This window comes from Mustelus asterias, chromosome 31, assembly GCF_964213995.1.
Source record: "Mustelus asterias chromosome 31, sMusAst1.hap1.1, whole genome shotgun sequence".
Classification (NCBI taxonomy): Eukaryota; Metazoa; Chordata; class Chondrichthyes; order Carcharhiniformes; family Triakidae; genus Mustelus; species Mustelus asterias.
In genome coordinates, this window is record NC_135831.1 from 2,110,032 (window position 1) to 2,128,037 (window position 18,006).

General features: G+C 51.5%; 1 protein-coding gene across 2 annotated transcripts in view; it reads left to right on the top strand.

Annotated features, from left to right (window-relative positions):
• The window catches only part of LOC144481700 (RNA-binding protein FXR1-like), a 64,012-nt gene extending 49,247 nt beyond the window's left edge, over positions 1–14,765 (top strand). Inside the window, exons 12-16 of one of the 2 annotated variants that reach the window (XM_078200842.1) lie at positions 2,741–2,956; positions 5,434–5,634; positions 10,200–10,298; positions 11,332–11,441; positions 12,689–14,765. In XM_078200842.1, the coding sequence (XP_078056968.1) occupies positions 2,741–2,956; positions 5,434–5,634; positions 10,200–10,298; positions 11,332–11,441; positions 12,689–12,862 (800 nt within the window). In that variant the 3' untranslated portion in view covers positions 12,863–14,765. The remainder of the gene's footprint in view (positions 1–2,740; positions 2,957–5,433; positions 5,635–10,199; positions 10,299–11,331; positions 11,442–12,688) is intronic. The other variant, XM_078200841.1, reaches the window with a different exon arrangement.
• Positions 14,766–18,006: the final 3,241 nt, after the last annotated feature.

Below are 18,006 nucleotides of genomic sequence, written 5' to 3' on the forward strand. Positions count from 1 at the left end.
CTCTCATCCTCCTCTGCTCTAAAGAGAACAGCCCTAGCTCCCTCAACCTTTCATCATAAGACCTACCCTCCAAACCTGGCAGCATCCCGGGAATAGAGGGATATGATCCCCGGAAGGGTAGGGGGTTTTAGTTCAGTCGAGCAGCATGGTCGGTGCAGGCTTGGAGGGCCGAAGGGCCTGTTCCTGTGCTGTAATTTTCTTTTTTTAAATTAGAAATATATCTATCTCCTTCTTGAAACCATTCAATGATTCAGACTCCCCCGCGCGATGGGGCAGCAAGTTCCACAAATTCACCCACCCTCTGCGAGAAGTAGTTCCTCCTCATCTCAGTGTTAAATCTACCACCTCTCAACCTATACCCTGTGACCTCTTGTTCCAGATTGCCCCACACGGGGGGAAACATTTGGTCTACGTTGACTCTTATCAATCCCTTTTTAGTATTGCATACACCTCGATCAGCTCCACCTCCCATCCTTCTAAACTCCAGCGAGTACAAGCCCCAAACTGTTTCATCCCTCCTCATATGTCAACCCCTTCATCCCCGCAATCAATCTGGTGAACCTCCTCTGAACTGCCACCAATGCCGCCACATCCTCCCTCCAATAAGGAGGCCAGAACTGGGCACACAACTCCAGATGTGGTCTCACCAACACCCTATACAATCGTAACAACACTTCTCTATACCTTTATACTCCAGTCCCTTTTGCGGTAAATGCCAACATCCCATTTTTACTACAGGCTGATGATGCGTGTGGGAAGAAAGTGAGAGAAATGAATAGGGTTAGACCTTTCACTTAATACTTCAAAGCAAGGAATGTGCCTTCACATCAGATAACCAGCATCTATCTGTGCAGTCTCTCCCTTGTTTAGATGGCTCGTGTACTGAAATCTCTCTCCGTTTTAGCTCCACACCTGCATAACTGGATGCAGGGGTGACAGAGGCAGATAAGACCACAAGACATAGGAGAAGAATGAGGCCACTCGGCCCATCGAGTCTGTTCCACCATTCAATCATGGCTGATAGTTTTCTCATCCCCATTCTCCTGCCTTTTCCCCATAACCCCTGATCCCCCCATTAATCAAGAACCTATCTATCTCTGTCTTAAAGACACTCAATGACCTGGCCTCCACAGCCTTCTGCGGCAAAGAGTTCCACACATTCACCACTCTCTGGCTGAAGAAATTCCTCCTCATCTCTGTTTTAAAGGATCGTCCCTTTAGCCTGAGGTTGTGCCCCCTCTGGTTCTAGTTTTTCCTACTAGTGGAAACATCCTCTCCACGTCCACTCTATCCAGGCCTCGCAGTATCCTGTAAGTTTCAATAAGATCCCCCCCCTCATCCTTCTAAACTCCAACGAGTACAGACCCAGAATCCTCAACCGTTCCTCATACGACAAGCTCTTCATTCCAGGGATCATTCCTGTGAACCTCCTCTGCACCCTTTCCAAGGCCAGCACATCCTTCCTTAGATACGGGGCCCAAAACTGCTCACAATACTCCAAATTGTGGGCGGCACGGTGGCACAGTGGTTAGCACTGCTGCTTCACAGTGCCAGGGACCTGGGTTCGATTCCAGCCTTGGGTCACTGTCTGTGTGGAGTTTGCACATTCTCCTCGTGTCTGCGTGGGTTTCCTCCGAGGGCCCCGGTTTCCTCTCAGTCCAAAGATGTGCGGGTTAAGTTGATTGGCCGTGCTAAAAATTGCCCTTAGAGTCCTGAGATGTGTAGGTTTAGAGGGATTAGCAGGTAAATATGTGGGGGTACGGCCTGGGTGGGATTGTGGTTGGTGCAGACTCGATGGGCCGAATGGCCTCCTTCTGCACTGTAGAAATCATAGAAACCCTACAGTGCAGAAACAGGCCATTCGGCCCATCGAGTCTACACCGACCACAATCCCACCCAGGCCCCTACCCCCATATCCCTACACATTTACCTGCTAATCCCTCTCACCTACACATCTCAGGACACTAAGGGCAATTTTTAGCACGGCCAATCCACCTAACCCGCACATCTTTGGACTGTGGGAGGAAACCGGAGCACCCGGAGGAAGCCCACGCAGACATGAGGAGAATGTGCAAACTCCACACAGACAGTGACCCAAGCCAGGAATCGAACCCAGGTCCCTGGAGCTGTGAAGCAGCAGTGCTAACCCACTGTGCTACCGTGCCGTCCCTAAGGGTTTCTATGATTTCAAATGGGAGTCTGGCCAGAGCCTTATACAGCCTCAGAAGTCCATCCCTGCTCTTGTATTCTAGCCCTCTCGACATGAACGCTAACATTGCATTTGCCTTCCTGACTGCCGACTGAACCTGCGCGTTAACCTTAGGAGAATCCTGAACAAGGACTCCCAAGTCCCTTTGTGCTTCTGATTTCCTCAGTGTTTTCCCATTTAGAAAATAGTCGAAGCCTCCATTCCTCCTTCCAAAGTGCGTAACCTCTCACTGTTCCATATTGTATTCCAACACTATCAGCATCAGGTCTTGAGCGAATACTTAAAATAACAGCAAATTATTGGGTGCCAGAATCTGAAACAAAAACAGAAAATGTTGGAAAATCTCAGCGGGTCTGACAGTGTCCGTGGAGATAGGATAGAGCCAACGTTCCGAGTCTGGATGACTTTTCTTCAGAGCAGAGAGCAAAGAGAATCAGCAGAGATTTATACGATACTATTTACACGTGTTTGACTCAGGCGTGCCTTGGCGAACTCTCCTTTAACCCCCCCCCCGAACCTCATTCCCTGCAGACAACAACTCCGACTTCTCCAATGTTTCCGAGACGGAATCGGAACGCCGGGACGAGCTGAGCGACTGGTCGGCGGGTCAGGCCGACGAGGAGAGGGATCGCAGGCAAGGTCCCGACACTAACCGCAGGAGGGCGACAGGGGGCCGCGGTCGAGGGGGCCCTCCCCCTGGCAGGGGCCGTGGCGGGGGCCGAGGGGCATCTTCGTCGATCAGTGCAGGTACGTCGAACCGTTAACTTTGTTTAAGCGGCTCCCAAACTTTAAGCAGCGTTTTCTATTATTGAACACGTAATTAAAGCGAGCAGGGACGGTTGGAGCAATGGGTTCGAAAGCTGGTTGGACTGTTGCTAAGTCCTGGTTCAAACTAAAACTGATGAGAGGATGAGTGGATTTGAGCATCACTGCCGAGGCCAGCACTTATTCCCCATCCCTGGGGCGGCACGGTGGGTTAGCACTGCTGCCTCACAGCGCCAGGGACCCGGGTTCGATTCCCGGCTTGGGGTCACTGTCTGCGTGGAGTTGTGCACCTTCTCCCCCGTGTCTGCGTGGGTTTCCTCCGGGTGCTCCGGTTTCCTCCCACAGAAAGAGGTGCTGGTTGGGGTGCTAAATTCTCCCTCCGTGTACCTGAACAGGCCCCGGAGTGTGGCGACTAATAACTTCATTGCAGTGTCCCCAGTAAACCTCCTTGTGACACGAATAAAGGTAAAGTTTAAAAACATCCTGTCTGAATAACAGCTCCATTGTCAACAGTAAGAGCTTGGATTGTTTAGTGTGTTTTAACATCCAAAGCCGCTACTGCCCAGCTGCAAGGGAAAGCGGAGTGCTGAGCTTGTGGAGAGAATGAGTATCGGAGGCGGTGATATTAAGCTTGGGTAGAAAAATTGGACTTTGAAGAAGAGAGACTTGCATTTCTGTGGCGCCTTTCTCCACCTCGGACGTGCCAGAGCACTGGACGGCCTACTGCCTTTGGAATTGTAGATCCTATAATGTAGGGAATGAGGCTGTGGGGTTATACTCTGCAACCCCACAAACAGCCTGTGTTAATGACCCAGGTAACCTGTCCTTAGTGGAGGGATAGTGGCTCAAATCACTCTCGCTCCCCGGAGACAACTCCCTGCCATTGTTTCAAAATTTGATTATCGCCACATGTATTTTTTTATTCATTCCTGGGACATGGGCCTCGCCGGCTGGGCAGCATTTATTGATGTGGAGATGCCGGTGTTGGACTGGGGTGAACACAGTAAGAAGTCTCACAACAATGCAATGGTGTTGTGAGACTTCTTACAGCATTTATTGCCCATCCCTAGTTGCCCCTTGGAGGGCCGTTAAGAGTCAACCACATTGGCTGTGGCTCTGGAGTCACATGTAGGCCAGACCGGGGTAAGGACGGCAGATTTCCTTCCCTAAAGGCACATTAGGGAACCAGGTGGGTTTTTTCGCCAATGGGTCATCCGTAGATTCTTAATTCCAGATGGTTTTTAATGAATTCAAATTCCACCGTCTGCCGTGGCGGGATTCGAAACCGGGTCCCCCAGAACATAAGCTGAGTTTCTGGATTAATAGTCCTGCAATAATACCACTGGCCATCACCTCCCCTCCCCTGTATTAATAGGGGAGTGAAAAGTATTGCTACTTGCGCGCTATACAGACAAAGCATACCGTTCATCGAGAAGGAAAGGAGAGGGTGCAGAATGTAGTGTTACAGTCATAGCTAGGGTGTAGAGAAAGATCAACTTAATGCGAGGTAGGTCCATTCAAAAGTCTGACGGCAGCAGGGAAGAAGCTGTTCTTGAGTCGGTTGGTACGTGACCTCAGACTTCTGTATCTTTTCCCCGACGGAAGAAGGTGGAAGAGAGAATGTCCGAGGTGCGTGGGGTCCTTAAGTAAGCTGGCTGCTTTTCCCCGAGGCAGCGGGAAGTGTAGACAGAGTCAATGGATGGGAGGCTGGTTTGCGTGATGGATTGGGCTACATTCACGACCCTTTGTAGTTCCTTGCGGTCTTGGGCAGAGCAGGAGCCCCAGACCAAGCTGTGATACACCCAGAAAGAATGCTTTCTATGGTGCATCTGTAAAAGTTGGTGAGAGTCGTAGCTGACATGCCTAATTTCCTTAGTCTCCTTCAATAACACTTCCAACAAAGCAGCACTGCCAGGCTGGATCCTATCCACCTGTCCTGCGATTTAGTTTTGGAGTGTTTTAAAAGAGGAAGAGGGGGAGAGGGAGTAGGAGAGCAGAGGCTGGGCAGCTAAATGCCAGGAGAGCAAGTTGCCCAGAAGACTCAAAGCAGAAGAGCAAAGAGCTGCAGAGAAAGTGGATGTGAGCCAGACATTAACCATGATGTGGAGTTCCGGCAAGCACAGTAAGAAGTCTCTCAACACCAGGTTAAATCCAACAGGTTTATTTGGTAGCACGAGCTTTCGGAGCGCCGCTCCAAGGAGTGATGTGTTGATGCTGTCAGACTGCAGACAGAAACCAGCAAGAGACACGAGGGTGAGGGTTTATACATTTGAATAGTTGTATAAGGGAAGTGCAGCTTTCTCAGGGCCGGCTGATGATCAGATGAAGCCTCGCTCGGGCAAACTGTCAACAGCAGCCGCTCCTGATGAGGTTCTACTCAACAGCCAAGTCTTGTTCTGTCTGTTCCGCCCTGCCGCGCCGTGTTTGGTAATCGTGTGTGTGTCCCTCCTCTGTTCCAGTGCTGAAGGACCCCGACAGCAACCCGTACAGTCTGCTGGAGAACACGGAAACTGAGCAGGCCGGCGACACGGACACCAGCGAGTCGCACGCCAACACCAACCGGCGGCGCGGGTCGCGCAGACGGCGCACCGATGATGACGCCACCATGATGGACGGGATTGTGGAGTCCGACAGCACCTCCATCAATGAGAACGGTGTGGGTACGTGAGAGTGCTTCCCTGTTTACCGTATCCCGGAGTGACAGCCTGGGAGAGGGGGATAGGAACGGTGTGGGTATGAGAGAGTGCTTCCCTGTTTACCGTATCCCGGAGTGACAGCCTGGGAGAGGGGGATAGGAACGGTGTGGGAATGTGGCAGCTTCCCTGTTTACCGTATCCCGGAGTGACAGCCTGGGAGAGGGGGATAGGAACGGTGTGGGAATGTGGCAGCTTTCCCTGTTTACCGTATCCTGGAGTGACAGCCTGGGAGAGGGGGATAGGAACGGTGTGGGAATGTGACAGCTTCCCTGTTTACCGTATCCCGGAGTGACGGCCTGGGAGAGGGGGATAGGAACGGTGTGGGAATGTGGCAGCTTTCCCTGTTTACCGTATCCTGGAGTGACAGCCTGGGAGAGGGGGATAGGAACGGTGTGGGAATGTGGCAGCTTCCCTGTTTACCGTATCCCGGAGTGACGGCCTGGGAGAGGAGGGTAGGAACGGTGTGGGAATGTGGCAGCTTCCCTGTTTACCGTATCCTGGGAGAGGGGAATAGGAACGGTGTGGGTATGTGAGAGTGCTTCCCTGTTTACCGTATCCCGGAGTGACAGCCTGGGAGAGGGGGATAGGAACGGTGTGGGAATGTGGCAGCTTCCCTGTTTACCGTATCCCGGAGTGACAGCCTGGGAGAGGGGGATAGGAACGGTGTGGGAATGTGACAGCTTCCCTGTTTACCGTATCCCGGAGTGACGGCCTGGGAGAGGGGGATAGGAACGGTGTGGGAATGTGGCAGCTTTCCCTGTTTACCGTATCCCGGAGTGACGGCCTGGGAGAGGAGGGTAGGAACGGTGTGGGAATGTGGCAGCTTCCCTGTTTACTGTATCCTGGGAGAGGGGAATAGGAACGGTGTGGGTATGTGAGAGTGCTTCCCTGTTTACCGTATCCCGGAGTGACAGCCTGGGAGAGGGGGATAGGAACGGTGTGGGAATGTGGCAGCTTCCCTGTTTACCGTATCCCGGAGTGACAGCCTGGGAGAGGGGGATAGGAACGGTGTGGGAATGTGACAGCTTCCCTGTTTACCGTATCCCGGAGTGACGGCCTGGGAGAGGGGGATAGGAACGGTGTGGGAATGTGGCAGCTTTCCCTGTTTACCGTATCCCGGAGTGACGGCCTGGGAGAGGAGGGTAGGAACGGTGTGGGAATGTGGCAGCTTTCCCTGTTTACCGTATCCTGGAGTGACAGCCTGGGAGAGGGGGATAGGAACGGTGTGGGAATGTGACAGCTTCCCTGTTTACCGTATCCCGGAGTGACGGCCTGGGAGAGGGGGATAGGAACGGTGTGGGAATGTGGCAGCTTTCCCTGTTTACCGTATCCTGGAGTGACAGCCTGGGAGAGGGGGATAGGAACGGTGTGGGAATGTGGCAGCTTCCCTGTTTACCGTATCCCGGAGTGACGGCCTGGGAGAGGAGGGTAGGAACGGTGTGGGAATGTGGCAGCTTCCCTGTTTACCGTATCCTGGGAGAGGGGAATAGGAACGGTGTGGGTATGTGAGAGTGCTTCCCTGTTTACCGTATCCCGGAGTGACAGCCTGGGAGAGGGGGATAGGAACGGTGTGGGAATGTGGCAGCTTCCCTGTTTACCGTATCCCGGAGTGACAGCCTGGGAGAGGGGGATAGGAACGGTGTGGGAATGTGACAGCTTCCCTGTTTACCGTATCCCGGAGTGACGGCCAGGGAGAGGGGGATAGGAACGGTGTGGGAATGTGGCAGCTTTCCCTGTTTACCGTATCCTGGAGTGACAGCCTGGGAGAGGGGGATAGGAACGGTGTGGGAATGTGGCAGCTTCCCTGTTTACCGTATCCCGGAGTGACGGCCTGGGAGAGGGGGATAGGAACGGTGTGGGAATGTGACAGCTTCCCTGTTTACCGTATCCCGGAGTGACGGCCTGGGAGAGGGGGGTAGGAACGGTGTGGGAATGTGACAGCTTTCCCTGTTTACCGTATCCCGGAGTGACAGCCTGGGAGAGGGGGATAGGAACGGTGTGGGAATGTGACAGCTTCCCTGTTTACCGTATCCCGGAGTGACGGCCTGGGAGAGGGGGGTAGGAACGGTGTGGGAATGTGGCAGCTTCCCTGTTTACCGTATCCCGGAGTGACGGCTTGGGAGAGGGGGATAGGAACGGTGTGGGAATGTGGCAGCTTCCCTGTTTACCGTATCCCGGAGTGACGGCCTGGGAGAGGGGGATAGGAACGGTGTGGGAATGTGGCACCTTCCCTGTTTACCGTATCCCGGAGTGACAGCCTGGGAGAGGGGGATAGGAACGGTGTGGGAATGTGGCAGCTTCCCTGTTTACCGTATCCCGGAGTGACGGCCTGGGAGAGGGGGATAGGAACGGTGTTGGAATGTGGCATCTTCCCTGTTTACCGTATCCCAGAGTGACAGCCTGGGTGAGGGGGATAGGAACGGTGTGGGAATGTGGCAGCTTCCCTGTTTACCGTATCCCGGAGTGACGGCCTGGGAGAGGGGGATAGGAACGGTGTGGGAATGTGGCAGCTTCCCTGTTTACCGTATCCCGGAGTGACAGCCTGGGAGAGGGGGATAGGAACGGTGTGGGAATGTGACAGCTTCCCTGTTTACCGTATCCCGGAGTGACGGCCTGGGAGAGGGGGGTAGGAACGGTGTGGGAATGTGACAGCTTTCCCTGTTTACCGTATCCCGGAGTGACGGCCTGGGAGAGGGGGATTGGAACGGTGTGGGAATGTGGCAGCCTCCCTGTTTACCGTATCCCGGAGTGACAGCCTGGGAGAGGGGGATAGGAATGGTGTGGGAATGTGGCAGCCTCCCTGTTTACCGTATCCCGGAGTGACAACCTGGGAGAGGGGGATAGGAATAGTGTGGTAATGTGGCAGCTTCCCTGTTTACCGTATCCTGGGAGAGGGGGATAGGAACGGTGTGGGAATGTGGCAGCTTTCCCTGTTTACTGTATCCTGGAGTGACGGCCTGGGAGAGGGGGATAGGGTACAAGGATTCTGCGCTGCTGGGAATCGGGGAATTAGATTCCTCTTTGAAAGGGCTATCAAATTAATCCCACTTCCTTCTATTCTATCCCAATGACCCTGCAAGATTCCTCCCTTCAAGTATTTCCCTTTGGAAAGTTCCTGTTGAATCTGCTTCTGCCCCCCCCTCGGGTAGTGCCTTCCAGACCACAACTCACTGTAAAAATAAAATTCTCCTCATCCCTCCCTCTGGTTCTTTTCCTGATTCTCCTCATTCTGTGTCCCCCCTCCGGTTACCCACCCTCCTGCCGCTTTCTCCCCATTTATTCCATCCAAACCCCACTCGATTTACGTTTCCCCTTCCCGGCTCTCAGGAGAACGATCTCCGTTTCTCCAGTCACTCCGCATCAACTGAAGCCCCTCACCCCTGCTATCGCTGTGGTGAATGTCCTCCGCACCCTCTCCCAAGGTCTTAACATCCCCCTTAAAGGGCAGTGTCCAGAATTGGAGCCAGTTCCCCAGCTGAGTCTGAACCAGTGATTTCCACAGGTCTCGCATTAACCTCCTTGTTTTTGTATTCTCTGCCTTTGCTCGGAAAGCAAAGATCCCTTTTTGCTTTAGTTTTTAAACTTTGTTTATTAGTCACAAGTAGGCTTACATTAACACCGCAATGAAGTTCCTGTGAAAATCCCCTAGTCGCCACACTCTGGCGCCTGTTCGGGTAACACTGAGGGAGAATCTAGCACGGCCCAATGCACCCTAACCAGCACGTCTTTCGGACTGTGGGAGGAAACCGGAGCACCCGGAGGAAACCCACGCAGACACGGGGAGAATGTGCAGACTCCACACAGACAGTGACCCAACTCAGGAATCGAACCTGGGTCCCTGGCGCTGTGAGGCAGCAGTGCTAACCCACTGTGCCATTTATTTATTAGTATCACGAGTCGGCTTACATTAACACCGCAATGAAGTGACTGTGAAATTCCCCTAGTCGCCACACTCCGGCGCCTGTTCGGGTAACACTGAGGGAGAATTAAGCACCCTAACCAGTACGTCTTCCGGACTGTGGGAGGAAACCCACGCAGACACGGGGAGAACGTGTAAGCTCCACGCAGTCACCTGAGGCCGGAATTGAATCTGGGTCCCTGGCGCTGAGAGGCAGCAGCGCTAACCACCGTGCGATTTCCATGGGTTCCTTGCCGTGGTTTAAGTTGAAGATGGAACCGTCTTCCCATTAGCCGGAGACGGCAGAGCTGTAATTTTTACCCATTCAGAGCTTTTAGTAGTTTTTAGCTCACGGGACGAGCGAAAAGTCAAACGTGAACATTAACCACTGATTCATCTGTTAGTCGAGGCACAAATTCAGGCTAAATGTTGGACGGATCCGTGGTGTAAGCCCCGGAATATTCGAGAGAGCTTCTAAAGTTAGTGGTTGGGGAATGGAAAAGCAGAAGGTTAAAGCGGAAGTTGTCACCGGCTGAATATTGTTCCTGGTCTGTGCAATGAAACGATGGGCTTTGTTGAACCGGCTGAATTGAGTCATCGCTTGTCTCCCTCTTCTGCCCCCCACCCCCAGACGAGAGCGAGGGGAGACCCCCACGGAGGAACCGGAGCCGCAGGCGTCGGAACCGGGGGAACAGGCTGGACACTTCCCTGAGCAGAGACAGGCAGCCAGGTGAGTTTGCCAAATCTCCGTTCACATTGGAATGACACGGGGGTTTGGGGGGGGGGGGCGCGAGGCGAGAGGGAGCCCCTATCCGACTGCGGGGAAATGCTTTCTCCCCGAAGTTCCTTACAGCTTTGCAGAGCTCGGTTCAATTTTGGTAGATTGAACCAGGGCGGGACTTACTCAGTTAATGGTAGGGCGTTGGGGAGAGTTACAGAACAAAGAGATCTAGGGGTACAGGTTCATAGCTCCTTGAAAGTGGAGTCACAGGTGGACAGAGTGGTGAAGAAGGCATTCGGCATGCTTTGTTTCATCGGTCAGAACATTGAATACAGGGGTTGGGTCGTCTTGTTGAAGTTGTACAAGACATTGGTAAGGCCACACTTGGAATACTGTGTGCAGTTCTGGTCACCCTATTATAGAAAGGATATTATTAAACTAGAAAGAGTGCAGAAGAGAATTACTAGGATGCTACCGGGACTTGATGGTTTGAGTTATAAGGAGAGGCTGGGTAGACTGGGACATTTTTCCCTGGAGCGTAGGAGACTGAGGGGTGACCTTATAGAGGTCTATAAAATAATGAGGGGCACAGATCAGCTAGATAGTCAACATCTTTTCCCAAAGGTAGGGGAGTCTAAAACTAGAGGGCGTAGGTTTAAGGTGAGAGGGGAGAGATACAAAAGGGTCCAGAGGGGCAATTTTTTCACACAGAGGGTGGTGAGTGTCTGGAACAAGCTGCCAGAGGTAGTAGTAGAGGCGGGTACAATTTTGTCTTTTAAAAAGCGTTTAGACAGTTCCATGGGTACGATGGGTATCGAGGGATATGGGCCAAACGCGGGCAATTGGGAGCAGCTTAGGGATTTTTTTTAAAAAGGGCAGCATGGACAAGTTGGGCCGAAGGGCCTGTTTCCGTGCTGTAAACCTCTGTGACTCTGCGCCCGTGACCTCCGCTGCTCCAAGGAGCAGGAGCCCAGCTTCTCCTTTCCAGCGTTGCTGCAACAAGTCTCAGCCAGCGCAATTTCTAAGATGCTTCTTCCCGCAGTTACAGTGGCCGATTACATTTCCCGTGCCGACTCGCAAAGCCGCCAGTGCGTCACGCAGAAGGAGCAGTCGGAGCGGGCCCCCGCGTCGGAACCAGAGGCAAAACAACAGGTAAGCCTATCTTGTTCAGCGCCCCTCACAGCCCTTCCCTGCCCCTGCACTGGCGGCTCGTGTTGTTGCTGGAGGTCGTGTGTGGGCGTTGCAGCGGCAGCTATCGGAACAGTGGGGGTGAAAAATAAATCGCAGGGGGAGGTGATTCTGCCCATCATACCCGTGCTGGCTCTCTGGAAGAGTCATAGAATCCCGACGGTGCAGAGGGAGATCATTCGTCCCATCGAGTCTGCACCGACCACAATCTCACCCAGGCCCGATCCATATTACCCCATTCATTTACCCCACTAGTCCCTCTGACACTAAGGGGCAATTTAGCATGGCCAATCCCCCTAACCTGCACATCTTTGGACACTAAGGGACAATTTAGCATGGCCAATCCACCTAACCTGCACATCTTTGGACACTAAGGGACAATTTAGCATGGCCAATCCCCCTAACCTGCACATCTTTGGATAAGGGACAATTTACCATGGCCAATCCCCCTAACCTGCACATCTTTGGACACTAAGGGGCAATTTAGCATGGCCAATCCCCCTAACCTGCACATCTTTGGACACTAAGGGGCAATTTAGCATGGCCAATCCACCCAACCTACACATCTTTGGAGTGTGGGAGGAAACCGGAGCACCTGGAGGAAACCCACGCGGACACGGGGAGAACATGCAGACTCCGCACAGTGACCCGAGGCCGGGAATTGAACCTGGGTTCCTGGCGCTGTGAGTCCATAGAATCCATAGAAACCCTACAGTACAGAAAGAGGCCATTCGGCCCTTCGAGTCTGCACCGACCACAATCCCACCCAGGCCCTACCCCCATATTCCTACACATTTACCCCGCTAATCCCTCTAACCTACGCATCTCAGGACACTAAGGGGCAATTTTAGCATGGCCAATCTACCTAACCCGCACATCTTTGGAGTGTGGGAGGAAACCGGAGCACCCGGAGGAAACCCACACAGACACGAGGAGAATGTGCAAACTCCACACAGACAGTGACCCGAGCCGGGAATCGAACCCAGGTCCCTGGAGCTGTGAAGCAGCAGTGCTAACCCGCTGTGCCACCGTGCCGTGAGGCAGCAACGCTACACCACCATGGTGCAGTGGGAGTGAAAAATTAAATAGCCGGGGGGGCGGGGAGGTGATTCTGCCCATCATACCCGTACTAGCTCTCTGGAAGAGTCGTCCTGTCAGTGTTTGTAGTAAAAGATGGAGTCACAGAGTGTTTGTGCTTGGCCACCCCTCAGGAGCGGGCGGACCCCAGCGACGAGGCCAGCACTGTGCCCAACGGCCCCACCGGTAATCCGAACGGCGGCAGCACCACCACCAAGACAGCGGACGACTCCCAGGAGCGCGGGCAGAGCTGTGAGCAAGCCAGCCCCAGCATCGAGCAGCAGGCTGTGGTGAATGGCGTTTCCTAAAAGGCCGCAGCCTGTTCCCCCCTTTGAATCTCAGTCCTGCTTGCATCATGTTTATTCTAGTGCTTGTCAAAGCTTGCCAAAGATAGGAACCTGAATACTACGTAACTACTTACTACTACCCGACTCGACACAGCACTTGCCCTCCCCGTGCCCTCAGCACCGTGCAGAGGTTTGAGGGGAGGTGTTCAAACATATATCTGTGTATCTGTTTTTTGAGATTTAATTAAAAAGTTCGAAGAAATTTAAAAAAAAAAATACACATTTAAAAGAAAAACCACAAAAAAAAAACCACATTTAAAATAAAGATTTTGTGCCTTCCTACAGTGTAAAGAAAACTGGGATTTTGTTTTCCGACATTTAGATTGCGGAGGTCTGTGACTGAGATATATATATATACACACATATATATATCTATGTATTAAAAAGAGAGGTTTGGTTGGAGATACTCGAACGAAGAGACTGGAGTGGGTCGAAGAGAGCGCAAAGTCAAGGTGTCGGTTACTTAAAGCTGTCCGTTTTAAAAACAAAACACAAAATTCTGCAGGAATTTTTAAAAAGAGGAGGAAACTTGAGTATGCAACCACTTCTTGGTAAGGAGAAGCTGTGCAAAAACAAAGCAGTCTGTATTACTTGCACTGATTAGTAAATCGAAACAAAAAGGAACAACTAATATAACTGGGGGAAAGAAAAAATTGATTCCGTCATTGCTGGCTAGAATGTAGGAAAAACACTGGAAGGGAAGGAGCGCTGGAGAGGGAGGGAGCAGGAAAGGCGGTGGGGAGGAGGACGGCGGGGGGATTGGACCGAGAAGAGGAGGCGGCTCCAGAGTTAGCGGAGGATACGAAGATTGTCATGAGAGTTGGACAAAGCAGCTTCATTTAAAAGGTTAATTTATTTTCACTGTACAGTATTTAAAAACCGATCTCTCTCTCTCTCTCTCTCTCTCTCTCTCTCGAGCCTTGCATCACACTAACCTAAAGCCCACGTTTCCTCAGTGCGTGTGTGTGTGTGAGACGCCTGAACCCACGCAGCGACTTCTGTTTTTGATACTTGCTGCGGGAGATGGTCCGTGCGTGCGCTATCATGAGACTTCATAACGGCAAAAAATAAATAAACTCTCAACCATTAGTTACTACTTTTCTATCAGCTACTTTTGCAGCCCTGTTGACAAACGCACGAACGCAGACACGCGCGCGCAGACACACGCAGCTTCATATTTGTGACATCAGTTAACGCAGGAGGCCAGCCGCCAGTAACTAGAATCCGCGGCTGGTTGGCGTCTTCGAGCCCCCGGTGAGGCGGTAACTCAATGTGTTGGCAGAGTACCAGTTTGGTTTGGGGGGGGGGGCATGCAAAGCGGGTGAGTGGTGTTTGCTTATTCGCAGGGCGAAGTCTGGGATTGGTGGTGGGCAGCCTTGTGCCCAGGGAGGGAGGGAGAGCCCTCCCCTTTAACGGATTAAACGGTGCCCCCATTTGCAGACGGGAGCCACTCCAGGAACCGGGTGGAAAGCAGCAGCCTCCCCCCTAAATACAGCCAGAGCAGGGAAAAGGAATGGGCACTCAGCAGCTGAGCAAAGCGCCCGTTGTGTGACCCTGCGGGGATGTGTTGTGTGTCTCAGTTGCTAGTTGGGTACCAAGGACGAAGTCATTTTCTTTCGGTATTGAGATTTTTACAATGATTTTCTTTTTGCCGACCGTTGCATCTTCAGCAGTTCAAAGGATAATTTGAGACTGTTTTACGGTGTAAATTTGAATCTGTTTCTTACACTCTGAACAGGGAAACCGGGGCAAATCCGGCAATCTGAAGGGGTTGCTTTCCTGTCTCCATTCTGTCTTGTGTACGAGAACCCAAACTACAAATGTTTTTGTCCCTTTTTTAAGTTTCTGTTTTTTCCTTTTTTTTTTTAAAAGATTTGTTTCTTTTTGGTTGATGTGCAATATGTTTGCTTTGTATACAAGTAGTTCCAAAATAAAGTTCGATCTTCCATCTTCTAAATGGCTGAGCTGTTTCTTTCATTCCTGTTTCAATCCTCACTGGCCCCTGGCATGGGTGTTACAGGTCCCTCAGCAAAGCCTCCACCCTCGGCTGACTTGCATGAAGGTAGTGGTTTTTAACACGGCAAGACGTCTCCCAGGGCGCTTCACGCAAGTATCATCAAGCAAAATGCACGATGGCGCAGTGGTTAGCACTGCTGCCTCACCGGGTTCGATTCTGGCCTCGGGAGACCGTGTGGAGTTTGCATGTTCTCCCTGTGTCTGCGTGGGTTTCCTCCAGGTGCTCCGGTTTCCTCCCACACTCCAAAGCTTTGTGTGGGTTAGGTGGATTGGCCATGCTAAATTGCCCCTTAGTGTCCAAAGAACAGCACAGGAACAGGCCCTCCAAGCCCGCGCTGCTCTCTGGTCCAAACTAGACCATTCTTTTGTATCCCTCCATTCCCACTCCGTTCATGTGGCTATCTAGATAAGTCTTAAACGTTCCCAGTGTGTCCGCCTCCACCACCTTGCCTGGCAGCGCATTCCAGGCCCCCACCACCCTCTGTGTAAAATATGTCCTTCTGATATCTGCGTTAAACCTCCCCCCGCCTTCACCTTGAACCTATGACCCCTCGTGAACGTCACCACCGACCTGGGGAAAAGCTTCCCACTGTTCACCCTATCTATGCCTTTCATAATTTTATACACCTCTATTAGGTCACCCCTCATCCTCCGTCTTTCCAGTGAGAACAACCCCAGTTTACCCAATCTCTCCTCATAATTAAGCCCCTCCATACCAGGCAACATCCTGGTAAACCTCCTATGCACTCTCTCTAAAGCCTCCACGTCCTTCCGGTAGTGTGGCGACCAGAACTGGGCGCAGTATTCCAAATGCGGCCGAACCAACGTTCTATACAATTGCAACATCAGACCCCAAAGATATGCGGGTTAGGTGGATTGGCCATGCTAAATTGCCCCTTAGTGTCCAAAGATATGCGGGTTAGGTGGATTGGCCATGCTAAATTGCCCCTTAGTGTCCAAAGATGTGCGGGTTAGGTGGATTGGCCATGCTAAATTGCCCCTTAGTGTCCAAAGATATGCGGGTTAGGTGGATTGGCCATGCTAAATTGCCCCTTAGTGTCCAAAGACTCCCAGGAGCGCGGGCAGAGCTGTGAGCAAGCCAGCCCCAGCATCGAGCAGCAGGCTGTGGTGAATGGCGTTTCCTAAAAGGCCGCAGCCTGTTCCCCCCTTTGAATCTCAGTCCTGCTTGCATCATGTTTATTCTAGTGCTTGTCAAAGCTTGCCAAAGATAGGAACCTGAATACTACGTAACTACTTACTACTACCCGACTCGACACAGCACTTGCCCTCCCCGTGCCCTCAGCACCGTGCAGAGGTTTGAGGGGAGGTGTTCAAACATATATCTGTGTATCTGTTTTTTGAGATTTAATTAAAAAGTTCGAAGAAATTTAAAAAAAAAAATACACATTTAAAAGAAAAACCACAAAAAAAAAACCACATTTAAAATAAAGATTTTGTGCCTTCCTACAGTGTAAAGAAAACTGGGATTTTGTTTTCCGACATTTAGATTGCGGAGGTCTGTGACTGAGATATATATATATACACACATATATATATCTATGTATTAAAAAGAGAGGTTTGGTTGGAGATACTCGAACGAAGAGACTGGAGTGGGTCGAAGAGAGCGCAAAGTCAAGGTGTCGGTTACTTAAAGCTGTCCGTTTTAAAAACAAAACACAAAATTCTGCAGGAATTTTTAAAAAGAGGAGGAAACTTGAGTATGCAACCACTTCTTGGTAAGGAGAAGCTGTGCAAAAACAAAGCAGTCTGTATTACTTGCACTGATTAGTAAATCGAAACAAAAAGGAACAACTAATATAACTGGGGGAAAGAAAAAATTGATTCCGTCATTGCTGGCTAGAATGTAGGAAAAACACTGGAAGGGAAGGAGCGCTGGAGAGGGAGGGAGCAGGAAAGGCGGTGGGGAGGAGGACGGCGGGGGGATTGGACCGAGAAGAGGAGGCGGCTCCAGAGTTAGCGGAGGATACGAAGATTGTCATGAGAGTTGGACAAAGCAGCTTCATTTAAAAGGTTAATTTATTTTCACTGTACAGTATTTAAAAACCGATCTCTCTCTCTCTCTCTCTCTCTCTCTCTCTCGAGCCTTGCATCACACTAACCTAAAGCCCACGTTTCCTCAGTGCGTGTGTGTGTGTGAGACGCCTGAACCCACGCAGCGACTTCTGTTTTTGATACTTGCTGCGGGAGATGGTCCGTGCGTGCGCTATCATGAGACTTCATAACGGCAAAAAATAAATAAACTCTCAACCATTAGTTACTACTTTTCTATCAGCTACTTTTGCAGCCCTGTTGACAAACGCACGAACGCAGACACGCGCGCGCAGACACACGCAGCTTCATATTTGTGACATCAGTTAACGCAGGAGGCCAGCCGCCAGTAACTAGAATCCGCGGCTGGTTGGCGTCTTCGAGCCCCCGGTGAGGCGGTAACTCAATGTGTTGGCAGAGTACCAGTTTGGTTTGGGGGGGGGGGCATGCAAAGCGGGTGAGTGGTGTTTGCTTATTCGCAGGGCGAAGTCTGGGATTGGTGGTGGGCAGCCTTGTGCCCAGGGAGGGAGGGAGAGCCCTCCCCTTTAACGGATTAAACGGTGCCCCCATTTGCAGACGGGAGCCACTCCAGGAACCGGGTGGAAAGCAGCAGCCTCCCCCCTAAATACAGCCAGAGCAGGGAAAAGGAATGGGCACTCAGCAGCTGAGCAAAGCGCCCGTTGTGTGACCCTGCGGGGATGTGTTGTGTGTCTCAGTTGCTAGTTGGGTACCAAGGACGAAGTCATTTTCTTTCGGTATTGAGATTTTTACAATGATTTTCTTTTTGCCGACCGTTGCATCTTCAGCAGTTCAAAGGATAATTTGAGACTGTTTTACGGTGTAAATTTGAATCTGTTTCTTACACTCTGAACAGGGAAACCGGGGCAAATCCGGCAATCTGAAGGGGTTGCTTTCCTGTCTCCATTCTGTCTTGTGTACGAGAACCCAAACTACAAATGTTTTTGTCCCTTTTTTAAGTTTCTGTTTTTTCCTTTTTTTTTTTAAAAGATTTGTTTCTTTTTGGTTGATGTGCAATATGT